The 20,953-nt window shown below is 37.8% G+C and overlaps 1 protein-coding gene and 1 pseudogene across 2 annotated transcripts; one reads left to right on the top strand and one right to left on the bottom strand.

Annotated features, from left to right (window-relative positions):
* Positions 1 to 4,441: 4,441 nt before the first annotated feature.
* On the top strand, positions 4,442 to 8,000 carry LOC121802581 (annotated as a pseudogene).
* A 4,216-nt stretch (positions 8,001 to 12,216) lies between these two features.
* Positions 12,217 to 17,310, bottom strand: LOC121802926 (endochitinase A1-like). Of its 2 annotated transcripts, none has more exons than XM_042202622.1 (5): positions 16,812 to 17,310; positions 15,175 to 15,284; positions 14,696 to 15,076; positions 13,671 to 14,295; positions 12,217 to 12,580 (listed from the first exon to the last, which is right to left on the bottom strand). In XM_042202622.1, exons 1-5 carry the CDS (start codon positions 17,044 to 17,046, stop codon positions 12,513 to 12,515), a joined length of 1,419 nt encoding a protein of 472 aa, XP_042058556.1. In that variant the 5' UTR covers positions 17,047 to 17,310; the 3' UTR covers positions 12,217 to 12,512. The 2 variants fall into 2 exon arrangements, with proteins under 2 accessions (XP_042058556.1, XP_042058557.1); XM_042202623.1 differs by having other exon boundaries at positions 12,217 to 12,512.
* Between the last annotated feature and the right edge of the window lie 3,643 nt (positions 17,311 to 20,953).

Genomic DNA, 20,953 nt, shown 5'->3' with positions numbered 1-20,953 from the left:
CAACGTACTAGGACTCGAATAATGGAAGACAAAAACTACTACCTTTCGCGATAGGTAGTCTAGGCCTATCTAGGTTGTGAAATTCTTATTTTTCTTTGTTTAGAACTGACCGTGTTACCTTAAATTGGACGACGCCCACAACCGGTCTACTAAAACAAAGACTTAGACTTTGTTACGTTTGCTCATACATTTAAATATGCAAAACAACCATTAAATGTAAGACATAACAACATTATGACAAAAATAATCTGTTGCATTTATTGGAAAATAACCATTAGAGTTTTACAGTATCCAATCACTCGAAAGGTGATTTCTAGTATACAAAACCCTAACAGACTCCTCGACTCGGCTTAACCGCTTTCTACAAGTTTTTCCGTGTAATTTTTTTCAGTTGTTTCCATGTAATTTTCTCTTTGTTTTTACCGGGTAATTTTCGCCCGGCAAGTTTGTATCTCAAAACTTTTCAACATTCGCAAGACGAGATATTCTTGCCACTAAAGGAGTTTACACACACCAGCTGAACTTAATCAACACCTTTGCTTGGATATGTCGACTGACCCGTCTACCGCCGCTGCCACCGTTCCATCCACTGCGTCCCCCATTGCACTCGTTAACACGTCGTCGAACATGACGATGATTCCGACTCCTGGTTTTTTAACTTCTTCCTCAACAACCCATTGGGTGTTTGACAATCCCTCTGGGATGGTTTCCGGATTCACCTCGAGGGGATCGGTCGGTTCCACTTTCAGTGGTTCCATTAGATCCATCGGGGTCGGCACGGGTGCTGGATCCATCGGGGTCAACACGAATGCCGGGGCCTCCATGCTCCACGCAACTATGGGGGGTACTGTGCCCCAACCAATTGTTAGCTCCTACGGAGGCAACGGACTTGGTCTCTTTCATGGGATAAACTTGGCACCAATGGCATCAAGGATGATGCCACCCGCCGAGAAGCCATCGAAGTTCACAGGAACGGATTTCAAGAGATGCCAACAGAAAATGTTGTTCTACTAACAACGTTGGGCGTCGTGAACATTGGCACCCGTCCCGGCGGATGTCCGACCGGCGCGCGGGACGTCCGCCATTGTGCAAAGGTGACGTGGATACGGACGTCCGCTGCGGACACCGGAGTTCCGCGGCGTTCCCCGGACGTCCGTGGCGACGTCCTTGCGGACGTCCGCCATTGCGTTGACCCCACGGAAGTCCGTGCGGACGTCCCGATTATTTTATTTTATTTTTCAAAAATTCTATAAATACGGCTCGTTGAATTTCATTTCATTCGCCCCACTTGTATTAACGAGTATCTCTCTCTCTCTAAATACTTTTCTTTAGAAGATAAATGGAACACCAAGATAGTTATTCCCCCGCCACGAGTGAGTCACAGAGACCGATCTTTCCTGTTGTCGGAAGTACCCCAATGTCCGCCACGATGTCCGGAATGGCGGGGATGATGCCCCGACCCCAAATGACGGCGGGGATGATGCCCGGGTACTACAATATATACCCGCCTTGGTATGGGATGATGCCCCAAATGCCCGGGGTGAGTGCCGGAATGACCCCAATGCCGGGGATGATGCCGCCCCAGATACCCGGGATGATGATGACGGGGATGATGCAGGGCTCGCCTGTCGCTGCGGGGGGGAGTATGCAGGGGGTCCCCCAATCACTGGTGGACAATGTCTGTCGCCCCTATATGGATTACTTTCGACGGACAACCCCCCAAGTACTCCTCTCGAGACTCAGTTAACTGGCATCGAGACATTCTCGATAGAGGAGTTGGGGCTATCTCTGATCCGGGATTCTCCCACAGACGCACCAACGGCGACAGGGAGGAGGGGGAGGACAGGGAGAGGGAGGGGCAGGGGACGGGGCACTACCTCGCCTGCGGCGGGTACGATGGTGAGGCGAGGGCCGCTGAGGAGGGGGGAGGGATCCAGCGGGAAAAAGAGGACCGTCTGGAGCACAGAGGAGTGCATCGCCCTTGCCAAGGCGTGGATCAGTATAGTGGAGGATCCATATATCGGGGCTAACCAGCATATCGACAGGATGTGGTGGCGCATTAGCGAAAGCTACCTCCAATTCAAACCGCCAGGGGGGGGAAGCCTCACAACGGAGAGCAATGTCGGAAACAGTGGGAGCGGCTGAAGAGGCAGCTCAGCTGATTCGCCGGCATTTACACAAACAACCTTCGCTCGGCAACCAACGGCATGTCTGCCAAGGATGTGAAGCTTCTGTCTCACCATCAGTTCAAAGACGCTGCAGCGGGCTTCGGGGAATTCAAATATTGGGATGTGTATCTTGTGGTGCAGACTTCGGCCAAGTTTACTGCGGGTGTTGAATCTGGCTGGCCGAAGCGGACGAAGATCAGCGCATCCGGGGAGTACAATAGCAGTGTTGGTTCCCACGAACTCCCCCCGCTGAGGCAGAGTTCCCGACACCTTCATCGTCGGCCCCGCCGCCGTCGCCCGGTGGGGCAAAAGTCCGCGGCGCGGATGGCGAGTGGAAGCGCCAGCGGGTCCGCCGAGGCCGAATCGGCAGCTCCTACCCAAAACGATCCCGAGCTCCCCTCACTCGCCCGTGTCGCGCAACATGAAACCCTGTTACGTGCAATGGTTGAATGGCAGACATCGACCGATCGCCATTACAGGTCGTCGCTGAAGGATATCATCAACAATATGCGGCGCGATTTGGGGTTGGGAGACATGGCGGAGAGTGGTGACGAGGGGACTACCGGCGGGAACGACGAGGGTACTGGCGGCGGGGAATCCGAGGAGTGAGACGACAGTTTTTTTTAACTATGTAATTTTTTAATAATTATGTATGTGTTTTTAAAATAAAGTGGTTGCAATTTCTCCATATTTGTGTCGAAATTTTAATTCCGTAAATTGTTTAATTTGGTGAATTTGTGAATTTTTATTATTGTGGGAAGTCCGTCAGGATGTCCTTGGGGATGTCCGCCACTGTGCAGTGGGATGTCCTTATGACGTGGCAGTGCAGTGGGAAGTCCTTATGACGTGGCAGGAGGTGTTTTTAGAAAGTCCGTGGGATGTCCGCCGGGACATCCGCACCACTGCGAATGCCCTAAATAGATTGGAGAAAAGACAACGTGTAAAAAAAATGTGGTCAAATAAGACACAAAAAATGTGGTCAAATAAGACTACGTTAATTGAAGGTAACTGCTTAATATAGAGGTCTGAGGTAGAGGATATGGGATTGGCAGTAAAGCCGTAAAGGTAGTGAAAATTGAAAATGAGAAGGTCAACCTAAAACCCGATTAGACTTCAACACAACGAAATTGAGTAACCCTTAATCACTAAAGTGGTTACAATGAACATCTCTAATTACCGAAGATGCCTCCTAATGGATAAAGCAAGATTAACGCCTAAGTGAAAAATCTCATATTCGAGTCCGCCACAATATTTTACTCTAGGGGGTGTTCGGTTGTTAAGATTAAATCTCATAATTAAATATGTATCATGTTTGGTTCATAAGATTGAACCCTTCAACTTAATCCTAGATGGATAGTCTCATGATAATTAGTCATAGCCTCCCCCTCCAACTAAAATAATCTCACAACTTAATCCTAGATGGATAGTCTCATGATATTAGTTATGACAACCGAACGCCACCTAGTAGTATTTGAAACTTATGTTGATACTAAAAAAGGCAAAACATATTTAGATTCTTCTACAAAAAACTCATTAGATTCTTATACTAATACACTTTTTATTAGGTCCTTTTCAATTATTTTGTTTCATTAGATCTTATACTAATACATTTTAATTTTAATTTAAATTTTTATACTTATATTTTAAATCTGGTTGAATCTTTATTTAACAGACTTTAGAATTTAATTAATTTTCTTGTGTTAATTACACATATTTATTTATTTTTTTGTTTTTCTTATCTACTTAAGAATTAATTCAACTACAATATCTACTAAAGGATCATTGAAAAAATAAAATTTTATTGATATTTCTCATTATCAACTTATAAATTTATCATAAGTTATATTGCAATTAAATTAATTTCAAAATAAATAAGTGGAAAAGAGAAAAATAAATAAATATAGTAATGTAATACAAGAAAGTTTTAATTAAAGTATCTCCATCAAATAAAGATTCAACTAAATTAAAAATATAAGTATACAAATCTCTTAAATTAAAATATATTAATATAAGGATCTAAATAAACAAAAAAAAAATGTTAAAATTTTTAATGAAATAAAATAAATTAAAATTAAAAAAAATATAGAGTATTAATATAAGGACGTGTATTTTTTCAATACAGATCTCCTACTCCAATACTCCCAATAAAATAAAATAATGTTAAAAATATATAAGTGAAGGTGGAATTTTATAATATTATTTTCGTGTTTTGATTGTTGGAGTAGGAATGGAGCAGGAGTATTTAAGTAGGAGATCATTATAGTATTTTGTCGCACTGCAGAGTAAAATAGTCAAAGCATAATTAAGTCTTATCCTAGCAGTTAGAAGTTCATCGAAGCGGTTGTTTTCTTGAGTTTGGCTATTTCCTCCTCAATTTTCAATCATCACAGTTGTGAGGAATAAAGTGGTGATTCATTGATGACATCCAATCCCCAGTCCTCCATCAACGTGTTTAGGGCGCTCCCCACAACTACCGCCGCCGTCACTCTCCGCCTCGGCGACGCCCTACGTCGCAGCTTTCTCCTCCGCTTCTCTCTTAAGGTAACAAGTCAACTGCGATTAAATTCAAAACCCCTAATTGCATTGAATCTGCAACATTTCTATCTCCATCTGACTGTTTCCTGGATCTCTCTCTCCAGTGTGGCTTGTTAAAATGAATCAATTTGTGCGAATCACATTTTTGACAAAATTTGATCTTGTTTGAAAGTCTTTGGCTTAGACTTCTAGTTGTACGGCCAAATGCTCCTGTTTTTATTTTTATTTTTACTTCTGTTTTCTCTGATGATTTTAGGAGCGAAATTGATGAAGCCTTCTTCTTGTTCCTAAAGTTTAGTTACTTAGTAGATGAGGTAAATTGCAGAACGTGCCTTGAACATTATGTCAACCACAAAGAATCTAACCACCCAAGTTGCTGCTAGCGGGAATCGAACTCTAAACACAGCCCTAGCAAGACAGACACTTAGTTATATGCATAGCTTATTTGAGTCCCAAATGCTTGTCATAGATACACAATTTTTTGTGATTTAGCAACGTTTTTGTGCTCCAATTAAAATGAGCATGATGATTTCAAAGCCTTGCAATATGTAACGAACCGAGCTTAATCAACCATGTTACAGGTTCTAAAATGGATATTCAGTCTGATGTAGACATGTCAATATAGTATGGGAATTGTCCATTCCAAACTAGGAAGAGCTTACCATGGCATTTTATAATTGTGCAGACTTGCATCATGAGAATCTCTGATCCCTACTAGGCATGTTCACCATATGTTAATAATACTAGTGAGTCTTCACTACAATTATTGTTTATGTGCAGAGACTTTCTCTTCTTAGTGGTGTGCCTCGTTTGGAGGATGTCTGTCACGAAAGGGTCCTTCAGCTTGCAGGTTTTTATTGTAACCAATGGTCATTCAATGCCTTATCCGGGACACTTTCGAGTTTAAGTTTCTTCAATGGAGATAAAAGTGAAAGTAATTCCAAAAAACTGGGGAAGCCACAATCAAGGACACCAAGAGGAGACTTCTTTGATGGAAGGCAATGGACTAATATCCTTCTTGCTGCAAACGTGTTGTAAGTATTAGTATTTTATACATCTGCTAATGTTCAATTCTATTATGTTGATATTCTACTGATAAATCCCCCTAAGAATATACTCCTGTATATATATTCTACTAGGAGTATTAAATAAATAAGGAAGAACAATGGAGTCAGTGAAACACTAAAAGGACATGTCGAATTGTTAAAAAGTTCTTCTCCTTATAAATATGCTGTTTCATGAGTTCCGTAGGGCAGTGAATATCTTTCCTATATTTATCTGCAGAGTTTATATTGCACAATATGCATCAGATGGCAACCTCATGTTTCTGGGTGCCAAGGTTTGACTTTATCGCCTTATCAAAGTACTGGATATTACATACATAAATCAGAATTTCTGTAATCGGACATGTTTCCTCTTATATATTTGCAGATTAATAGTCTCATTAGTAAAGGGCAGCTGTGGAGGCTAGTCACGTCTTCCTTTCTGCATGCAAATATTGGGCATCTGCTGGTTTGATTTGAATGTTACTAATAAAAGCCCTGATTCTGGTTGACTCGGCATGTTAAATTGAGAATAGTTGTGTCCTTTTCAGGTCAATTGTTATTCTTTGAACTCAATTGGGCCTACTGTTGAGAATATATGTGGTCCTAAAAGATATCTAACAATATACATCAGCTCAGCAATAGCAAGTAATAACTGGAAGCCCACTACAGTCAGTAATTTGCTTGTAATCTAAAAGAAGTCCATTTTTGTTCTCATCAAGGCCTTTGGCATACCTCAGGTGCATCCATGAGCTATTGGTTCTCTAAAGCACCAGCAGTGGGTGCTTCATGAGCTATATTTGGATTGGTAATCTCTTTTCTTCTACAAATGCTGCATCTTTTGGGTCCTATTTAATTTAACTTTATTGTCTTTCAAGGTACTCTATACTGTAGAAGAAATCTTATTCAGAGCATCATCATTACCATATGAACTGTTGCAGAGTTGCTAGTCAATCGACAATTTTTTTCTTTGTCATTCTATCTCTGTCTCTGGTTTCACTATATCTAAAATTGGTTAATTGCTAGCATACTCAGGTTGGATCCTTTGCTATGTTTGTCCTGAGGCACAGGGGCATGGTCAAAGGCACTGAAAATGATCTGAAACATATTGCACAAGTGATTGCTATAAACATGGTACGTAAACTTCTTGAGGGCTTAATGTTGAAAATGACAAATCTTAATGTCTTCTATCAGTTGGATTAAATTTTCAATTACTTCAACTTCATCAGTATCTCAGTTTGTCCCCATCATTCAGAATCATGTGACTGTACAGGTTTGCTATAACCACATTAGAGTCTTAGACAACATTCCTAATTACGATGTGACTTCCCGATCAAATCCTCAATGTATTTTACTTTCAGCACTTCAAAGTTAACAACTATAATCATTCAATACACTTTGTTTTCCAACTTACTTTACAAGATATCAGGTCACAGTATGATGTGCGATGATTGCTGGTAATTGTGTGACTATAAGCTTCAAATTTCTTCTCCGTACTTGATTAAGGGGATCACCTATATTATTACTGCATTTTATTAGATATTGTAATGATACGAGTCATGCTCTGTTGCATACTTCGATGATCTACCTAATGAAATGAACATCTCTTGTGCAGACAATTGGGTTGCTGTCTCAGGGCATTGATAACTGGGGACATGTAAGTTGGTTTCTAATTCATAAGACAACTGTGCATGCATGTATCAACTTCTTGCAAAATGAGCCTCTTACTAATTAAGATATTGTTGGATGTGATCTCACTGTTAACTGTGATTCTCAGACCATTGCTGCTTCAGTCCTGAGCAATCTTAGAACAATATTAAATATGCACCCCGTTTGTTCCTAATATACAGTAATACTCCATGTCAAATATTTCAGGCTGGAGGGTTGCTAGGCGGGGCTGCGGTGTCTTGGCTTCTTGGTCCTTCCTGGGAGCTTCAGTCCGTTGCCCGTGATGGCAGGAGAAATTTCGAGGATAAGGCGCCAATTTTTTACTTAATGAGGAGGCGTCCTAAGTAAGCTGAGCAATTCTCAACCATATTGGAATTTGGAATGGTGAGGATTTCTGTAAACTTGCAGTAAATCTTACACCTGAACCTAAATCTAGTACTTGTCTGACTATACCAACTGATGCATCTCACTTTGTTGTTTAGAAAATTGGCATATTATAGCACTAGACGCCGAAATTCTGCATTGACGTCTAAAGTGGGTATCGATGTGAACTACTTGTATCGTTATACTATTAGTTACTCACCTAGTCCCAAGTCCCATTTTTCCATTTTAGTAGTATCATGTAATAAAAGTCTCATCTCATTTTTTTAAGTGAAACTCATATTGCACTAACTCATTTTACATTATAATCATTAAAGTGCAATCCACATTTCACTCATTTGAATATACTCATAACATATTAATCAATTCATTAAAATTTGTGTTAAATGTAAATATTGTCACAAAACTTCGAACGAGAAGGATAGAGGATAGAGGATAGAGGGCGTATTTAGTAACCACTCGGTATGAAAAATGTTTTTCTACTACCAATAATCTAAGATTATTGAACACTGCAAGTATATAAAATTGGTAAATTAAGAAAAAGATATAGATATATAGTGATAATTGGATAATAGAATGCAGAGTTTTATTATAAACAAACTCGGCTATAGACAAACAATCTTTCCAAAAAGTCTTATTCTCAAATGTGTTCCGGGTTCGGCTCATATAATCGTATCGTACGTAAAAACCAACCACCACAAACAAGTACACCTATTAAGTAGATTGTTTAATTTGAGAACGTAAGAGGAAAAAACCGGTGCAATAACATCTTAACGAGTGCAACATGATCATCGCGCAAGTGAACTTGGTTGATATTAAACTCTCTGACAAGATTTGTGCCCTAGTTTTGCTAACGCCCTGCCAAAAAGTTAAGCCGACATGGTTACAATAGTTAGTGCCGCAAAGGCAAAACTAATGTTTAATAGAGTAAGAGAACTGATGATTGCAAGAAATTCGCTGAAAAGAATCAAGATTTTTGCTTCTACAGTACAAAACAAAGAGGCAGGTTAAAAGAAAATCATAATCAAGAAAGATCAAAATCTAAAGGAAGGAACCAATCCAAGAAAGATGAGGATCAAGTTAAGTGTTGGAATTTCATGCATTTTAAGAGTCAGTGTGAGACACCAAAAAAAATACTCCATCTATCCCCTAAAAATAGAAACATTTGAAATAGAACGAGTTTTAATGCAAAATTGGTGAAGTAAGAGAGATAGAAAGAAAAGTGTGTTAGACTATTAGTGAAAAATAGATTCCACCTCATTAGAGGGAAGAAATTTCCTAAAAATGAAACCTTCTATTTTTAAGGGACTGATCAAAAAGGAAAGAATTTCTATTTTTAGGAGACGGATAGAGTATAAGAATAAGGATTAAAAAAACAAGAAGACATCAAAAGCCACCATATCTAAAGGCGATGGCAAGACGTTTGTCCTGAGTGTGAATAGTTTAATGAAATTGTGGGTACTAGATTCTAGAATATGGTTTTCATTCATGAAGCAATGTTGGCATCATGGAAAAGTATGTTTCTCGCAATTTTGGGAAGCTACATTTTGTTGATAACATGCTCTTGGATATCTTGGAAAAGGAAAACATGAGGGTAATATCATCTGATAAATCCAAGATAAAACTAAATGAAGTTAGATTTTAAGATTATATAATGCAAATGTTTTGCATTTTGTATATACTCCCTTCCCTTCGTTCCATAGAAATAGGTCATATTTTATTTTTCGTCCGTCCCATAGAAATAGTCCATATCTATTTATGACAACCTTTTTCTCATTCTCTTTTACTTTATCATTTATGGACCCCACCATCCACTATACAATTTTAACTAGTAATTTTTTTTCATTTTCTCCTACTTTAGAGTGTTCACTATAGGGGCGGCGCGCCGGCCGCCCCCAATCCGCCGCCTCCTCGCCGGCCTATAGTGCGAGAATCGTCCGCCCCGAGGCGGACGAATTTTTTGGGACGGACGGCCCTTCGGCGAGAAGAGTGCGAGGACGCACCAGGGGGAACCGCTGCACCGATAGGCGCGCCGGCCTATAGCGAGGCGCCCTGGATACGGGGCGGATGATTTTTTTTCCTTTTTTAAAAATTCAATTTAATTTATCTATAAATACACCTCAGTCCCTTCATTATTTTCACACCATTCCAACTCTTCACTCATACTTTCTCTCACTAAAATTTGTGGATTCAATTGGTATTAAAAATGGACGATTTGTGGAATGACGGGTGGAATTCGCTGATTCAAGAGGTGCAGAACCAAGCCGACAGGGAGGATGCGGCGCGCGAGGCGGAAGTTGCGGAGGCCGCAATCCCTCGTGCGATAACTCGTCGTCGGACCATCCAACGAGACCATAGTGGAGCGCACCGGCGTCTAATGGTGGACTACTTTGTGGATAACCTCTGTTATCTACCCGAGATTTTCCGTCGGCGATTCAGAATGTCGGAACGGCTCTTCAACCATATAGCGACGAATTTGGCGGAGTGGTACCGGTGCTTCACCCTCCGGAGTGATTGCACTGGCCGGATCAGGCTGTCTACTTTTCAGAAATGCACCGCTGCAATTAGGCAGCTTGCCTATGCCGGACGGCTGATATGTTCTACGAATACCTACAGATGGGTGAGACGACTAGCCTAACGGTGCTCAGACAGTTTTGTAAGGGGATCCGGAAAATATTTTGTCCGGAGTTCCTACGAAAGCCCACCCCTGATGAGTGCCAGAGACTGCTAGATATGCACGGTTCGGTTCACGGTTTCCCAGGGATGTTAGGAAGCATCGATTGCATGCATTGGGAGTGGAGAAACTGCCCGGTGGCGTGGAAAGGCCAGTTCACTACTGGTTTCAAAAGCAAAGGTCCATCGATGATTTTGGAAGCCGTTGCTGACTACCGTTTGCGGATCTGACATGCGTATTTCGGTGTTGCAGGTTCGAACAACGACATCAATGTTCTTCAGTCATCGCCTCTCTTCAATGATGAGTGTCGGGGGGAGGGTCCAGAAATCAGCTTCGTAGCCAACGGAACGCAGTACAACATGGGATACTATTTGGCAGATGGGATATACCCTCGGTGACCCGTATTCGTCAAGACAATTTGCCAACCGGTTGGACCGAAGGAACAATATTTTGCGCGAAAACAAGAGGCTGCTAGAAAGGATGTTGAGCGAGCTTTTGGTAACGCGATGGGCCATTATACCGTGCCCGACACGAGTTTGGCACGAAGATGGTGTCGCGAATATTATGTTAACATGTATCATATTGCACAATATGATAATAGAAGATGAAGGATTTGCTGCTGAGCGCTGGGCACCGGAAGATGGCGCAAGTACAAGTAACGGTGTTGCCTCCGTGCTGATACAGATGGGCGTACCACGAAGCAATGAATATTTGCTCCAACGTTTCACTGATATGCACAGGAGCACAGCACATACCACACTCCAGGCCGATTTGATTGAAGAAGTTTGGGCACGTAGGGGAGGTGGCGCAACGTGAAGACCATTGTGGTTTTCAATAGATTAAATTTTCATTGTATAATTTGTCCATTACTTTAATATGACGAAAATTTAGTGTTTAATTTTAATTTCTTCACTTATAGCCGTTTTTTCTAATTACGTATATTCCTATAATTTTAATTATAATTGAATTAAAATAAACGAAAATTTTTTTGGGGCTATTGAAAGTGTTCACCTTATAGCCGCGGACAAATAAACTGTGGTTGTGGACAAAAAAGGGGCGGGGCTATTCTGGTTGTCCGCCTATAGTGGATACCCTTAGCAATTACGCATTAAAATCCGTACCGACTCTAAATAATCTATTTCTGTGAGACGGAAGTAGTATAAAACTCCATGTTCTTTTATCGATTTGTGAGTAGTTTTGCTTATTCATCTATGTTATGTTTTATAAGCATTTACGTCTATAAACAAACAAGCCTAAACTTTCTGTACTTGAATAGTTAAAGAGTCTATAAGCAACCAACTCTAAATTTTTGTACCTGAATAATGAAATACAAGTTTCAGTAGGTGACTTAGTTCTTTGCAAAAGCTCAATTATCCCTAATAAAATATTCATGACCTTTTCAGGAAAAATTATTTTTCAATTCAACCTTACTTTTTTTTGTAAGAAATTCATGTGGCTTTGTCAATGGTACAAGAATTCTAAAACAAATAAGAGCTCTATAACCGCAAAAATAATCATATTCAAGAAACATTACTTTCTTAATAAAATTATTTATAGGTTCTAATTAAATTTGAGGCCTACCCATTTAAAAAATTCTCTCAGAGCGATGATACTGCCACACGTTTCAAGAGAGCAACCTATTAGATGCCTATAGTGTGTGTGAGTAGTATAACCCAACCAATCTTATGTAGGTGGAAGCATTTTAGAAGACCATTCTCATTTCTTAACTAAAACCCAACAAATCTTATGTAAGGTGGAAGCATATTAGAAGATAATTCTCATTTCTTTACTAAAAATATGTAAATAGCTATAGTCCTTTTTTTTGTTAACATTACATTCCGCACTTCCCATAATTGCAAATCCCAGAAAGAACCCGTGCATTTTACAGTTTGTTCTTTCGGAAACCTGCAACTAGGCGACCTACCGGTTTCCTTTGATGGTTAGGTCATATACGGCCATCCTGTAAGGTTAAGCATCAACTCCAACTCACTTGTTTGTTGCTCTCTCAACCACCAAAACTGTTCGTTGACACGGGGGCCTCATCTAGGATATCCAGAGCAGGAGCAAGAATGTCAGCAGTCCATTTAAGCATTGGATACTCAGACTGTAAGCTGCAAATATGCATATTATTCTTCAGCAATTCTCAACCCAAGAAAATTGCAGATCAAAAGGTGGCAATCAGATACAGAGAAACACATTTCGGAGAATTTAAGCTGAAATCCATCATGCACAAAACTACATGGCACTGAATAAACTTTATGCATAGTATGTACCATATTAATATACAAGAATTTGAATTTCTGACAATTGCTAGAAAGTTCTAGTGAGCAAACAGATTTTAGTACAAGGATCATAATTGTTGTGACAAAACATAGCTTAAATTATCATTAGAAAAGGATGTTTATTAGTTTTTCAATTAATGTCGACCCGGTTAGAAGTGAATCGCGTCAGTAACATTTTTGTTGCAGCAGATATCCCCCAGCATCCTATTAGGTTTTTACCCATTCATAGCATTTGTTTCAATTGCAAATAGCAATATACATGAGACAAGCCATTATCTTGAACCATGCTCATCTCTTTTTCAAGAAAACTAAATGGCAATCTTCCATAAAAATAAAAGCTTTCTTCTAATAGAATGAGAGTGAACAACTATGTGTTTCAAAGAATAAAAACATTAGATCTAGGCAAGACTACAAGATAGCTTATGTGTTGATCAGATGAAGTCATGAAACTATCATAGTACCCCTAGCATGGTTTTCTCGGAATAGTTTACGGCCACTTATTGGGATGAAATTCCATAGACAAAGCACTTAAACTAGTACTCCATATGTGATGTGATAGGATTATTCAAATACCTATTTTTTCCTCTTAAAGACGCATTTTTTGTAAAAACCATAGTTGCTCTGGCGGCCTAATTTTTGTTCATTAAAATGCGGAACGCAAAGTGCTGGAGGTGCACCTGTCAGTCTGAGACAATTCTATATCATGCTTTTCTTATACTTTTGAAATTAACTTTCAGCAGCTGAATCATAGTTATTAAAGGAGCAAATGCAAACAACAATAGAGGCACGCAATGCAAGGCACGCCTTTTGAACTTTAGGCACAAACTTAAGACAAATATTGATGATGATAAATTACATGTAAAACCATTGTAGACTTAGAAGTAATGGTAGTAAACTTTACTGTCATTTTGATACTTACATGAATGAATATAGGATGGACTGGTTGGTGCAGTTTGGGGTGCTGACACTGCTCCGGGTGATTTTCTGGGGGAATGGGGAGACAAGTTTCGAGAAGTTGGAGAAGGACTTGGTGAATCATCAGAACCACAATGTTGACAGCCTTGAGCTGCTATGGGTGTGGGAGAAGGAGAATCAGAATTTGGAGATAAAGAATGCTGGGGAGCATTATGTGGACTGGGTAAAGATTCACTGGCATAACATGTAGGACATGGCGCTGCGGCATGGTGTGAGTTGGGTGAAAGGCCAGGAGAGTAAGACGGCGCAATAGATGGTCCACCGTGATAATCTATTGATGGAGATGGAGATGGCGATGGAGAAGGTGTGGGTGCGGGTGTAGGTGTGGGTGTAGGTGCTGGTGCGTAAAGAGAATGATTCAGAAATGAGGACAAACTAATTTCCTTAACTTTTCCAAAAACAGAATGATCAAGCCCAAGGTTTTCCATAGAGGGTGATCCAGTAATTATTTGAGCTAGCTGTCTTAATCTCTCTGGCTGTATAGGAATGTCAGATGCAACTAAAGCTTCAACCATCACCGGCGGATCTTTTGTTGAGCCATGTTTGTTTGTTACTTGTACGTACACCATCTGCATCGAGAAAGATTCTATCAGGCCAGGAGGAAATGGGTAAACCAAATTCATATTCAATTAGATGAGACCAAACACCAAAGACTTTTAATTCTAAAGGTATAACTATAAATGGAAATGAAAAATATATCCATGGAAGTCTCAGTTAGAAGAAATTTTAAATCTTTAAATATAAGCAGCAAAGGAATAGAATAAAACTTAAATTGAAAGCATAGCAGCCGCAGCAACAACAGTTGTGGGACCAGATTAAGAAAGGTTGAATGTATCATCATTCATCCCCTTATGCAGATTAAAACAACAAAGTTACATACTAACAAGTACCAGGATTCAAGCTAGGGGAATGAAATTCAACTGCTGACCCAGAATTGCAATGGTATTCTAAAGTAGAAATTAGTTTTACCTCATTCGGCGTCAGGTGCAATCCCAGTTTTAGTTGTTCTTTCAACACTGGAAGATTTTCTTTGATATCATAAATTGAGCTATTGAGGGTGAAATTGACTAGAGGCAAAGACAGCAAAGGAGTACTCTCTGGAATTATAGTAACCCCGCCAGGAAATTTTAGAATCTCAAACGAAGAAGGTTCTCCAAAAATTGTGGAGGTTAATGTCAAATTGTACTGTTGAAGAAACAGATCAATCAATGACAATTTCAACACACTCAATGCCACAGGATTTGTTGTACTATTAATCGGATCAGGAATGAAGCCAAACACCACATCAGTCCAGTTAGATAAGCTATTCCAGTTGGAGGGATCTGCCGGGTGCATGGACAGAACAGCAACCTGTGAAAAAATAAGTGATCATCAACAGATCTATTCTTTTCTCTGAACTTGATGGTTGGAAAAACAAGTACTGTATGAAGTAGAAGATTGAGGCCAACCTTAAAGGAAAGGACACCTATTTCCTCATTGATATCATATTCTAGTCTTGAAATATATGGTATAAGTTCAGAAATTGGCTTTTGAAGCTGGAAATATGATTGAACAGTTGCTGAAAATAAGAACCATAACCATTAGTCAGACAAGGAATGGAGATTTTAAACAGAGCCATCAATAATAACTACCATTTTCTTCCATGTAAACTCTTGCCCTCTAGAAATATGATAATAAATTCATGTAAGATTCAAGGAAAGAAAAACACAAATAATGTGACACAACATTATAATAACAGTTAAAACTAACTAATCCAACTAGATGTTATAGTAACTACCTTTTCTAAAAGTTATTGCAGTCTTCACAGCTTAATAGATGGTGTAAAAGATGATGCTGCAATCACATTATTACTAACCTGGTCTAGAGCCTAGGCTACACAAAAATAACAACTAATAGAAAACCTAAATGGTCCAATTCTACATTTCCAACTGAAATAAATTATTGTTAGCTTCATTCACAAAGTATGCATGGACATTTGAATAAATTATACTCCCTCCGTCCCTTAAAAATAGACAACATTTGAAATGACACGGGTTTTAATGAACAATTGGTAAAGTCAAAGAGAGATAGAAAGAAAAGTGATTGGAGTATTGTTAGTGGAGAATGGGACCCTCCTCATTAGAGAGAAAAAAAGTTTCCTTAAATAGAATTAGTCTATTTTTAAGGGACATCCCAAGATAGCAAATGTGATCTATTTTTAAGGGTCGGAGGGAGTATATACAAGAGAGTAGACTTCAATCATTAGAATAAATAAAATTCTTAAGAAGGCTGCAGTACTGGCAACAGTGTGCCAATCAGGGCATTAAAACCATCAAGTTAGGTATTCAAAGATTTCAGCAATAGATTTTATTGTCATTATTCCACAGCCTGGAAAAGAAACATTTTGGTTAGCTTGAGAATCTAAAACTAGACATTCCTAATTTAAGAAACATTTCTCCTGCCTCGAGAAGAGCAAACAGCCATTACATTGTCTACAAAGACCAGGAGGAACAGATCTTGCATAAAGAAACGATCATACAAATGCATAAAGAACACAGTTGCTGCAAGTAACTACGTTCATATAAAGACCTCGATCAAAGTTATCTGTACTGAGTTAGTTGGAGTAAAGCCACATACGTCATATAACTCAATAATTACCAATTTGTTCTACAGTCCAAACAACATGTAAGAGCTGTTATACAGCGAGTTTTCACAGCAACGTATTACACATCAGAGGCCAGTTTCTACCCTTTGGACTTCACAAGAAATCTGTACACAAACTTATTCCAGTATAAAATATAAGCATATTCAAGTAAAATAAGCTTCAGAACGCTCCAATCACACGTCAAAAACATCTCTTTTAACAAACACCATGTAAAAGAAGCGCCATAACCTCAAAATAATTGGCACAAGAGTCCAATTCTAAGTCCAAGCACTACGCGTAAGTACAATTAGAAGCACTATAGGCAGAAGTACCAAATCAATTACAGGTTTCTAGCAATTACGAGAAATTCAATTCACCTAATAAAAGAAACCTAATTCTAAAGCAATCACAACATAACTTCCTAAAAACCCCCAATTAAACATGTAGGGATAAGCAATTCACCACTGAGCTTGATTGAGGTCTTAGCATCAAACCCGGGATGCTGGTATCGAAAAGGAAGAACCCAGAACAGGGCAGAAAAGAAAGCGGCGAGACTGAGCATTAAAACTAGGGCGCATTTGAAGCTGAAGAATCTGGAAACTCCCACCGCACATCTCTGGCAGAGGAAGGTTCTAGAACTGTGACGGGGCTGCTGCTGCTGTACAATTGGCAGTTGCTGATTAACGGCCTTCCCCATTCCCACCACAGCATCGGTTCGGAGCGACTCTCTCTCTGTCTATCTTTGTCTCTAAGAAATCAAAATTTAGAGATTAGAGAAGGTGTATGTATCGGCGCAGCGTACACGTAGAGGCACAGGAAGGGGAGCGGGATGGGTTTGTCGTGATTCGGTTGGTCTCACTATCAGAGTGAGTTTGTGTGTGAAGAAGGTGTGGAGAGAAGAAGTTGGGGTGGGAAGAGAAAGGGACGGGTGTGCAATGCGAACAAATGCTCTACCAATCTCCCTACCATTAAACGCACTCAATCTAAATGCTTTTTTTATCACTTATTGCTTCATCTATAATTCTACTTTAATCATATTACTATTCACATATTATATGACTGTGTAACGACTTCAGAAAAGGACTAAATGAGTGACTAAAATAGAAATGTTTTTTATTTCTAATAAATAGAGGAAGTATATTCATTTTTTTATTAGACCAAAGAGTATTCACGGGTGAACTTAGTGATTATTCATTGAATTGATTTATAGGCACCTCAAGATATAAGGGTAGCTGATCTTGACCAAATTAGTTACGAATGTACAGTCCCACGCCACTCGATCACATCCTATGATTAGGAAGTAAATATATTCTTTATTGTATCATTATTCTCTTTTTACTTTTACTTTTATGTTATGATCCGAATTATTTGATTAAGAATGTACAGTCACAAATAACATAATTAGTCCAGGGCGTATCTAGGATTTTATTGTAGCAGGGGGCAAAATTATGTATAGGAAATTTTTATATACTATATTTGAGCAGGGACATTTAGTGCAATTTTTTACATATATTTGAAAATTTATAATCTATACATATATAAAATGAGAGTTTTGGGACATTTTTTAAAAATTTGTGAATTCTGGGTATAGATTTAAATATTTATAAATATATGGTGTAAAAATGCAAATGTTGATGGGAATTTAGTTTTCTAATAATGATGATAATTTATTTATTGTGAGAATGCATGAGCGTTACATATGAGTGTCCTTCATGTTCATAGGCAGTTACGGTGAAAAATCCTTCCGATTTTGACCAAATAATATACTAATACCACTACTAAAATGAATTTAGACAGTAACTACAATCAAATCACAAATTAATGAGCCAGCTATTTTATATGTGACGTAGTTGCATGAGCCGTTACATGTACAGTGTCCATTTGAATTCGAATTAAATTTCTTATCATAAATGGAGAAAATTGAAAGGTTTTAGAATAGCCCCTCAATTCATTTGTTTGGACTATAAATATATGATAGTTGGATAGTTTACAATTCATCCACTAGTTGCTTTATTTTCTGCATAAATTTTGCTTGGTTTAGGTATTCTTCCAAATTTTCAATGATATTATTTTTACTTTTAATATATATTTATACATTGCTAATTATGGCATAAGTTCATGTTCCCATCAAACAATTTTCTAATTTAGCATCAAATTTAAATATATGTATTTATACTATTGTTATTTTTTGTTTAAAGTTCTTATATAGATGGAGGCAATCTGACCGGAGAAGATGACACCGACAAGGGGCGATGAAGTGTTGTAGTGCTTTTAGATTTCGTATGATGCATTTTTGTTACATATTTTTATGTTTTTAGATTTCGTATGATGATATTGTTTATCATTTCATAAAATTATTTCACTATGTAAAATAAGTTGAGGAAAATAGAATGGAATATGAAAATTGGGTATGTATATAATATTTTTATTAGCATTAAATTAGCCATTCAAATTTGGTCGACTAATATGGGAAATGGTCATATTATACTGCAATCAATTTGGTAGCTGAAGAATCAAATCATGTAATTTTGATTTAATTAATCATCATAAACGATTGATGAATTATATCTTCCTATAAATCTGATCAAATTAGTGTACGATTGTAATTTCTAATTTAACCGTTAGAATTTAAGTGAATCAATTCCTATATAGAATTCTAATTAAATCGGTCAGCTACTTTTAATAAAAAGAAACGCTCCTATTAAATATTTTAAATAACCATTTAATGAAAATAGCTTAGAATTTATCCTCTTGTCTATAAATATTAAACTCCATCAAATCATACACCTTACAGAAAACATGGAAATGAAAGAAAGAGAGAAACAATTCCTTTGAAATTGGCGTAGCACCACTAGAGTTCAAGGAAGCTTTCTTCTCCTTCCATAATCGCTTTCGGTATTAAAGTTTTCGATCCTATTATGTTTTATGATTTATTACGTGAAATATATGTGGTTCAAAGATCCTACATTATCAATATTCAATTATATTTTTCTTGAATACATTTATAATCAATAATTTCTTACATCTATAAGCGTGACTGAATAATTTTGATTAACCCTCATTGTTTACATAATTGCAGGAATTATATACACTATGTGAATTATGGCATTAGAGGCAATTGTTTACGCATAAAACTAAAGTCATTTCATGTAAGTATGAGATTTGTAGTTTATTTCGAGAACTGATATTTAGTTGTCAACATTTCCTTCTTTTAAATTATATCTAAAAGCTAAAAATATTACGCCTTCTGAGATAATGAAATTTAATGTCTGACCACCAGTTGATCGAGAATATAGAAGAACATGGGTTGATGCGTAGACTGCAACAAAAGTAGATTGCAGGAGAAATGAACAGATCAATGAAGAAGAAGATGTGACATTGCGTTTTTGTTTGGTTAAGATTTCTTTTAAGTTTGTGCTTAGAGTTTTGAGTGTTCGACTTAGTTTGGAAATAAATTTTATGCATAATTGTGCAAGCAATATATCTTTTTTTCTAAATGCGAGAGACATTGTGTGAATATTTTGAAATTTGTAATTTGTATCAACTTGCTTAATTAATTCCAACCGTTCTCTTTCATAATTTCCAAAATAAATAATTACACAAGTTATGTAACTGAAGAAATCTTTTAAATAAATTTACTATCACTTCTAATATTTAACGTTTGATATTTCAATAGCCATTTATGTTATTTGATTTAAAAACCTTTTCATTTTAATGCTTGGATGAATGCAAACAATATTTTTTTTTTGTTTCTTGATATGAGCATATAAACAGATTTCCAGACATGAATCAGGTAAAAAATCTCCACTATCAGTAACGATTATCAACTAGGCCGACCCAGTGTAAGATATCGAATACAGATCTAAAACCTTCAAAATAGAATAAGTGATCAACAAAGTAAAATTCAACTGGGACGGAGGGAGAATTTTATTGATATTTGGCTCATTTGTTGGTCATGATGAGTATATTTTGAATAAGTGATCAACAAAGTAAAATTGAACTGGGGCGGCAGAGGGAGAAATTTATTGATATTTGACTAATTTGTTGGTCATGATGAGTATATTTTAGAGTTAAGGGTTTATGATTTAGGTTTCAAGGTTTGGGTTTTTAGTGTATAGGGTCATTATATTGCAATGAAATAAAGCTCGACTAGGAAGTGTCTCACCAGTGCAATCTTAAATTATTGCAACGTAAACTTGCTCCTGTAGTTATAACTCAACAGTTAATTCATATTTTCACAGAATTAAAATGTTTTTAAATTTTAAGTATGATATTTAAATGTCAAGACAGTTTATTAAAATGTCAACACAAATATGTGTTGAAATTTTAATGTGATCGTATTGACATTTTTAAGAAAAGTTAGCATTTAAACGCACTCTTGTGGCCATGTGGGGTTAATGTGATTGAAAAAATATAATCCAAAGTAAAAGGATGTCGAATATTCTTTTATTTATCATTTCACAAATTTTATTTCGCATAAAGAAATAAATATGAAGAAATTAAAATGACCCGTGCATCGCATGGGCGTGATACTAGTAAACCTATAAAGGCAAAGAAGAATTGAGGAGGGGCCTCTTAAAATAGGCTGGATCCGCCCATGAATT

Source organism: Salvia splendens, chromosome 5 (assembly GCF_004379255.2).
Source record: "Salvia splendens isolate huo1 chromosome 5, SspV2, whole genome shotgun sequence".
NCBI lineage: Eukaryota > Viridiplantae > Streptophyta > Magnoliopsida > Lamiales > Lamiaceae > Salvia > Salvia splendens.
This window is presented reverse-complemented; position numbering and strand designations above follow the sequence as displayed.

Coding starts and splice junctions, on each gene's coding strand:
- LOC121802926 (XM_042202622.1), bottom strand. CDS start 17,046: ATGGGGAAGGCCGTTAATCAGCAACTGCCAATTGTACAGCAGCAGCAG. Junction 15,285..16,811: donor GACCTCAATCAAGCTCAGTG/GTGAATTGCTTA, acceptor TCTTATTTTCAG/CAACTGTTCAATCATATTTC. Junction 15,077..15,174: donor TAGGTGTCCTTTCCTTTAAG/GTTGGCCTCAAT, acceptor ATTTTTTCACAG/GTTGCTGTTCTGTCCATGCA.